This window comes from Lactuca virosa, chromosome 2, assembly GCF_052849685.1.
Source record: "Lactuca virosa cultivar CGN04683 chromosome 2, Lactuca_virosa_CGN04683_v6, whole genome shotgun sequence".
Classification (NCBI taxonomy): domain Eukaryota; kingdom Viridiplantae; phylum Streptophyta; class Magnoliopsida; order Asterales; family Asteraceae; genus Lactuca; species Lactuca virosa.
This window is the reverse complement of record NC_136427.1, coordinates 138,869,012-138,877,759: the sequence shown is the minus strand read 5'-3', so window position 1 is coordinate 138,877,759 and position 8,748 is coordinate 138,869,012. Positions and strand designations below refer to the sequence as shown.

At 32.0% G+C, this 8,748-nt stretch overlaps 1 protein-coding gene across 1 annotated transcript; it reads right to left on the bottom strand.

Moving 5' to 3' along the window:
- Positions 1-2,399: 2,399 nt before the first annotated feature.
- Positions 2,400-4,222, bottom strand: LOC145157806 (uncharacterized). The gene is made up of 4 exons (XM_079076797.1): positions 3,736-4,222; positions 3,416-3,584; positions 3,198-3,280; positions 2,400-2,765 (listed from the first exon to the last, which is right to left on the bottom strand). Exons 1-4 carry the CDS (start codon positions 4,220-4,222, stop codon positions 2,722-2,724), a joined length of 783 nt encoding a protein of 260 aa, XP_078932923.1. The 3' UTR covers positions 2,400-2,721.
- Between the last annotated feature and the right edge of the window lie 4,526 nt (positions 4,223-8,748).

The following is an 8,748-nucleotide window of genomic DNA, read 5'->3' as shown; positions in this document are numbered from 1 at the left end:
CGCCCCACGTACAACTCAAGGACCAAAAACGCAACATTAATAACAATAAGGGCAATGAAGAAACTTACCAGGATTCAAGTGTTACAGTGAAATAGACCCGGTTTGAAATTGACCCGTTCGGTTGAAAAATACCAATTGAGTTGAAATAGACTCGGGGGTGAAATAGACCCGAGGGTGAAATAGATTCGTACAACTTCGAGCTGATTTGTATGTATGGTATGGGGTATTTTGGTGAATCTCACTAAGTTTTGTGGTTACCGTTTTATGTTTTTGGTTTCAGGTACTTCTAATTCCAATGGAAAGAGCTCGACATGATTCTACCGCATCCACTAGTGTTCCGCATGATTGATATGTTTTTATACTGTGATGGGTTTTCAAATTGAATGAATTGTTGTTTTGATCGATTAAAAGAAATTTTTTCACTTATAATTTTGGGTACGTTACCAAAATTGTTACTCAAAGTGTCTATTTAATTTGTATACACCATATATATTCATACCTTATGAATATAACTAGTTTTTGTTCTTTTTTGTTATTACTTTCTAGAAACAATAATTTTTAATATGTCGGTAAAATATTATTTTCATAAAAATATTGTTTTTCCAAACAAATACAAGTGTTAACTATAGTTATTAATAATCACATTGCTGTAATAACTAATCAATAAGTAGTTACTTGCTATAATGTGTGACCCTATGTGATAATATGTTAAATGTGATTAACAAATATCATTCAATAATGACCATTGGGCATAATGATATTTCATAACGTATTTTACATAAATGTATTTCATGTATTTTGACATAAATACATTTTTATAAATAGGTATTTAAAATACAAAAAAAAAACATTGTTCTTATAAATAGGTATTTTGCATACAAAAGTTTTTAAAAAAAATATATTTATATAGGTACTTTGCATATAAAAATGTTTTTATATAGAAAAAAAAAGGTTCAATCTTTATGTGAAAATATGTTTTTTATTATATAAATATGACTTTATACAACAAAGAAAGAGATATTCTAAACAAAATTTTGAAAAAAAAAGTATGTAAAAAAACTAAATTTAGGATGAATTCGTAATAAATTTTGAAATCTAGGTAAAAAGTGTAAAGTTTAGACCAAATTTGTAATAAAATTTAAAATCTGGGTCAAAATGTAAATTTTGAAACTGAGATGACATGTTAACCGGGTAAAAAGATCATAATGAATATAATTTTTGATTTTTTGGACTTAATTTTAAAATCTATATATACATCCACATACCCACATATAAATCTCCTATCATTGGACGTTTATTTAGCACTATGAAATTCATAAATAATTGTATACTAGATAGGTTTCCCCTGCGTTGCATGGGTTGGAGGGTATTAAAATGAGGTTGGAGGGTATTAAAATGAGGTTGGAGGGTTGGAGGGTATTAAAATGAGGTTGGAGGGTATTAAAATGAGGTTGGAGGGTATTAAAATGAGACCAAGTAACATCTTATTCTGTTGATTAATATTACTATAATAAACAAATCGGTATATTTAATAGACATGTGATGTCAAATATTCATAAATAAAAATATGTCATATCACAAACTATCATTCAATTCCATGATGGGATGGAAAAAAAACCACCTCGTAAGGAATGAAAACTAATAATAGGGAAGAAATCATACTTCTTCAAGAATCGTCTGATCCATTTCGTAATTGGTTGATTTATTGTTTTTTAGGTCCACATACCTTTTAACAACAGAAAACCATAAATAATGAGAACTAAAAACAATGAAATATGACTTTACAGTAATCACCAAAGGATATTGTAATTTAATATTATATATTCTTGCATTCCACAAATAAAAAAATGTTTTAAGATCTTATCCAACCTTGACCACATATAAGAACAAACTTTTTAAAATTTCTAACAAAAACCCCATTTTTTATGAAATTTAAATCAAAGTCAGCATATGATGAAATGATTATGATGGAAAACTCTTATGTTGATCCAATGTATGCTAAAACAAAGTAATTAAAGATAGAAACATGGAGATTATAATATGTGTGGTATCAGATAGTGGGACCCTTGATATACCTTTAGTTATGCCATTGTGAATCCTTCTATCTCACATCGTTAAGATCACTTCAAGTAATGATCATTCCAATATATATAGTATTCAATCATGTCTCAAGTTGTAGCAACTTAGTTGCATTTATAATAGGACTCTATATTAAACAAAGTAATGAAATCACGTTGCTATATCGTGTAAGAAAATTTTCACCTCAATGAAATAACAAATGGTTTCTGAATAATAATGCCATGTGCCCCAGTCATAACAAACAGTTTAAAATAATTATTTTAAAAAAAATACAGTTGTAGTATAAGAATATGATGATTTAATCTAAGGAGTATTACCTCCATGATTTCACATAAGGGCTGATAAATCTGTAGTTGATAAGCCTGTGGAAGTCGATTGCTATCACAAAGATTTTCCGGAGTCCATAGCGGGGCGGAATTATGAAACGGGGCGGATTCCAATTGTCGTCATTCCTACAAACCCTAGGTGAAGAAAAACATAAAAGTCTTCAAGTTAATTGTTCTTGAGTGTAATAATAATAGAGAACCCACAAGCATATAACCGTTAAAGAATTATGGTTTGTTTGTTAGGAAGATTAAAATAAAACAAAAAACATAAAAAAAGGATACAACTTGTTGATGGTGATGTTTGGAGAACTCTTCTTTAGAATTTGTACATCCATACTTCCTGTGTTTCGCATAAATAACCTGCAGTTCAACATTTTCCAGATTTGCATCTATAATTCCACAACTAATTGATGAAAAACATATTACAATTTGAGTTTTAAGCAATCAAAATAGTCAACTGAAAGTAGAGCTGAAAAGCACGTTTCACTGACTAATCAATACAAATTCCCACTATAAAAAAAGCAAATGCAAAAGATTAGTTACAGGGAACAAACCAAATTTTGTTAGAAAACCAAAAAACAGAAAATGGTGTAGATATATAACATAAACGTACCAACAACAAAATGATTCAAGATGTATTAATGATTTTTATTCTTAAATAGATGTCGTAATCAACTCCAAAACCAAAACCGGAAATGTTAAAGTTTGCAACTTAGATTTTGAAGACTCAAATTTCTTCAAATAGGCAATGAATGTACTTTCTACATAAATAACATAGTTGAGTTGACTCACCCATTGAGTGGCCAAATACATGAGCTTTCTTCCAAGCCAAATCGTCCATTACAGCTATCGCATCTTTAGCCATTATACTTGTTCTGCACCCAACATTTAACTCATTCATTTATGCTTAATATAAAGAACTTTCAAAACCCACAATATAATTAGCAAAATAAACCCAAAAAAGATGAGAAATTTGATTGAAGAAATGATATCCTTACGTATATTCTGACCTTTTAGTCCGTATAGAGCTACGACCTACTCCCTGATTGTCAATGGCACACACCTCACTACCTGTACCTGTCTCACTGGAGCTCCGATCATCATCGTCGTCGTTTGGTTTTACGGTTCCGACGACGCCCTGGATTTGCGGGTTCCATGAATCATGGGTCGCAGTTAATCCTGACCAAAAAAAACCATCATGTCATTTTATTGATGAAATGAGATTATAATTAGGGAAAAGAGATAAAGAGAGTTCGGAAATGCCTATGATCGTTAAGAATTCAGTAAGATTATATTTAGGAAGAAAGATAAAGAGAGTTATCGGAAGTACCTATGATGATTAGAACTTTGACGGGGCAACCGTCGTAGGTTCTGTAAAAGATGTTTATACCACAGTTGATAATTGCATCGCCGCCAGTCTGGTATTGTACGACGTCGCACAGCGGCATCGTTTGTTGCCGGAATTTTTCAGAATCGGTAATCCTGCTATCTCTGTGTGTATGTGTGAGAGAGAGAGAGAGGTGTGTGTGTCTTGAGCCGCTTCTAAAATTACTATTTTTAGGAGAAATAATATGAAACAAATCAATAATGAACGACAACATCAGAAGGAAGTCGGAAGTCGCAGACGCAGATGACGAAATAGGGAAGTAGAGACGACGCCACAGAGATGGAGGCGATAATTTAGAAGATTCCCCAAAAAACCCGAAACAAATGAAAAAAGAAAAAAGTAGGTTCAGTTTGATGCTTGCTGATTTAGAAAGATCTGTCTGGCTAAAAAATTCTGACTGAGTAAGAAACCATGATGTTTGATTGTACATCTGACTTAATGTCTGACTGATGAAAAATGATCATTTTACCCTGCTACTTGATTGTACATTTGATCAGACACTGGAGCTCCGATCATCATCGTCGTCGTTTGGTTTTACGGTTCCGATGACGCCCTGGATTTGCGGGTTCCATGAATCATGGGTCGCAGTTAATCCTGACCAAAAAAAACCATCATGTCATTTTATTGATGAAATGAGATTATAATTAGGGAAAAGAGATAAAGAGAGTTCGGAAATGCCTATGATCGTTAAGAATTCAGTAAGATTATATTTAGGAAGAAAGATAAAGAGAGTTATCGGAAGTACCTATGATGATTAGAACTTTGACGGGGCAACCGTCGTAGGTTCTGTAAAAGATGTTTATACCACAGTTGATAATTGCATCGCCGCCAGTCTGGTATTGTACGACGTCGCACAGCGGCATCTTTTGTTGCCGGAATTTTTCAGAATCGGTAATCTTGCTATCTCTGTGTGTATGTGAGAGAGAGAGAGAGAGAGGGGTGTGTGTGTCTTGAGCCGCTTCTAAAATTACTATTTTTAGGAGAAATAATATGAAACAAATCAATAATGAACGACAACATCAGAAGGAAGTCGGAAGTCGCAGACGCAGATGACGAAATAGGGAAGTAGAGACGACGCCACAGAGATGGAGGAGATAATTTAGAAGATTCCCCAAAAAACTGAAACAAATGAAAAAAGAAAAAAGTAGGTTCAGTTTGATGCTTGCTGATTTAGAAAGATCTGTCTGGCTAAAAAATTCTGACTGAGTAAGAAACCATGATGTTTGATTGTACATCTGACTTAATGTCTGACTGATGAAAAATGATCATTTTACCCTGCTACTTGATTGTACATTTGATCAGACACTTGATTTCAAACCAAACACATACAGAAAAATGTAATAACATCTATAAAGGTCCAACATACATAATATATACTTATCTATAATATATAGCTACAAATAGCTTCACCAACACATATAATATATATAATTATCTATATTATGTGTATAACAAAAGGAGAAATATAAATTTAAGTACAATAAAAGGAATAGAAGTCCACATGGTATGCATTTCAACAAAAGTCAAACAGATTCAAGCACTCAAAACACATACATATTCTATTTGGTGAATTGGTTTCATTGAGCAATCACTCAAAGGAGTACAAAAACAAAAAAAAAAAAAAAAACAAACAGACAAATAAAAACCAGATTCAATATCATGACCACATCAAACTAATATAACCAAACTCTCTACTAAACAGGGGAGCAAAAGGCCTTTCCGGATAAAACTTGTGTAAGGGCAAAATCGTCCAAAGCAAGAGAATTACCAGCAACCTTGTGAAAGAAACATCAATTGTAGCCACTTTAAACTACCAACAACGCATCCTTATCATTTACAAATAATGATATATCTCAGGGGCTTAATAGTAACAAATAATGATATATCCTTACATATAACTAATCCAATCAACATTCTGAACGATGTAAAAGGTGAAGGTAACAAACATAAAAAAAATAAAAAAATAAAAAATAAAAAATAATAATTAATATACCTTCCTATTAGCTTACGAGTACCACCACTCCTGCAGCAAAATTAGAGAGATTGGGAGAGAAGCAGCATAGAGAGAGGAAATTACCCCCAAGAGAAAATCAATGTCTTTTTTTCTTTCTTCCTTACTCAACCAACAGATACAAAAGAAAAATGAGAACATAGGAGCATATGGATTCTGATATGATTTCAGATGGTTGATTGATTGCGAGAAGATGAATGGAAGTGATTTCAGATGGTTAATTTCTTACTACTGCTGGAGATATAAACGCAAAAGAGAAGGGGAAACATACCTGCAATTCTTGGTGGGGTGTGATTGATTTTAAGAAAGCAAATGGGGTGTTGGATGATCGATTCTGTGAGTCTATTACAAACGAGATGAAAAAGGGGTGTTGGATCGATTCTTCCTACACGTACAGGGATACGCACGCAAGAGCACAAGTGGAATTAGACGTCTTCCTTTCTCAGTCAGCCGATTCCTTCTCTCTTACCGGGCCAGACCTCAATTTCAGCTACAGCTGACCGAGTCAGCCAAAAATGTCTGACTTGACTCGGTCAAACGAGTATCAAATAGGGCCGGAGTCGGAAGTGAAGTGAAAGAACGAAGAAGAAGTTGTTTGGCTTCTTCAACCCTCCCATAGATTTAAGTTTGGTTGCCAATTTTAGTCTCTCTCATTTTTATTTTATATATTTCTAATTTATTTTATCTACTAATTATAAGTTAAATGTAATATTTAATATTTATAATATCATGTTATATACTAATTTATATTAATTAATCTTAAATAGAGTTTAATATTTATTTATTGAATTCATATAAAAAATTAAATATATATTGAAAACTTGAAACACGGTAACATAATTTATAAAATATAGTAAACAAATATGATTGTAATCTTGATATATTTATTATAAATATAATCTTATTTATTTAATAATTATTTATAATAAAGTAATAATTAATTTAAATTTATTGTATATAGACATTTTATTTATTATAATATAATTTGAAATATTTTTGTAATGAAAAAATATAATATATATTTGTTAAAATCTAATTAGTAGAGGGGTGTATTTGACAATATATATAAGTTATAAAAATGGAGTATTCTAGGAATATACTTTTTGGGGTAAAAAATGGGGTAGAAAATGGAGTACGGTTGGAGATGAAACACTATTTACCCTATTTTTTACTCCATTTATGGGGAAAAAATAGAGATGGGTTGTTAGTGGATGGATGAAAGAAGTAACCGAAAGCAAGGATAATATATTCTTTATCCCATCTAGGTATAGGGATAGATTGAATATTCCAGCTGTTCTTCGGCCAATTGTCGGAATGTGTACGAGATACCATAAGGGCTCAATATCTCAATAGCACCTTTGTCTAAAGCATCGAATGAAACTTCATATCCGAAACGCAGGAACGATCGTCTTAGGGCAAGACATGGAGTTCGATGAAAGATATGGAAAAAGGAGAGGGAAGCAAAAAGAAAAAGAGAGTGGTGATGGAAGGGTGATGGAAGGATCGGGAAGGTCTATCCGTGGGGAAGAGGCGGTAGATTGCTAACACTTGATAAGAGAGGCGGTAGGAAGAATATGGAGGCGGCGACCATAAGACGATGAAGACAAATCGAAAGCGGAAGAAAAGCATTCGCGGAGGGAGCGGTGATGGGTGGAGACGAAACAAAAGAGAGAAGGTGGAGAAGACCAAAATTAGAACACGTAGACATTTGAGGCGGTGGATCGGTGGGATTAAACCAACCCAGGTATACTAACTAACCAAAGGAACAGTACTCTGGTCAGGTACTGTTCCTAACTTTGAACATTTTTAATATATATATATATATATATATATATATATATATATATATATATATATATATATATATATATATATATATATATATATATATATATATATATATATATATATATATATATATATATATATATATATATATGAAAGTCATAATTTTAGACTATATAACACATCTATGGTGTTTTTGACATAATTAAAAGTATTTTGTTGCATAATTTCAAAGCAAAATCGCGAAAACTTGCATTTTAAAATTATATATTCATCAATTGCCAAAATATTGAAGCATTGCAAAATACAAAATATTCCGGTAGAAGTTATAAAATCCCTATTTGCCATTATATAACACATCTAGGGCATCTCTTACTTATATATAAAATAACTTTTTTCATACTATAGAACAAGACATATAAAAGTTCCATTGTGAAATATTGGGCCTAGATGTTGTGTATGTACTTTCGTACAACATCTTTAAGGTTTGCCTTCCACTTGAATGGTTATAAGGTTCTTAGGTGTAGGTCGTCCATATGATCGAGTTTTACCATTTTTTATTTATATTTATCAATATCTAACTACAAAAAATATTGAAGGGTCGTAAATGTTAAAAAATAGGAATAATGACTTAAAAGGATAACAATGTTTAGGTTGTGCTCACATTTAGTCCTTAAAGTTATTTTTTGTCCATATATTAACATTAAACTGTTTTGATTGTTCATATTACATCTTTATGACCCATCATAATGATGTAATGTAATGTGAACAATCTAAACAAGTTCAATGTTAATATATGGACAAAAAAATATAAGCTACCAAATGTGAACAAAACTTAAATTATGTTATTTTTATAAGTCATTAACCTTTTCTGCACTAGTTTATTCATATCACTAGATAAATGGTTTGATATTTTTACGACCGATATCGTTTTTTGATGAGCATGCATGGTATTAGGTAGTTGGTCAGATAAATGTTGATTAAGCCATTGGTGGTTTGTTGGAACTAGGATAAGCAACCAGTCCGAACCAGACTGACCCGGTTTGGAACCAGAACCAGTTTAGACTAATAATGATAATTGATAACTGGACCGGTCAGACTATACCAGTTTCATTGTCAGTGTCAGTTTTTGGTTCAATACCTGGTTGGAATCGGCACAT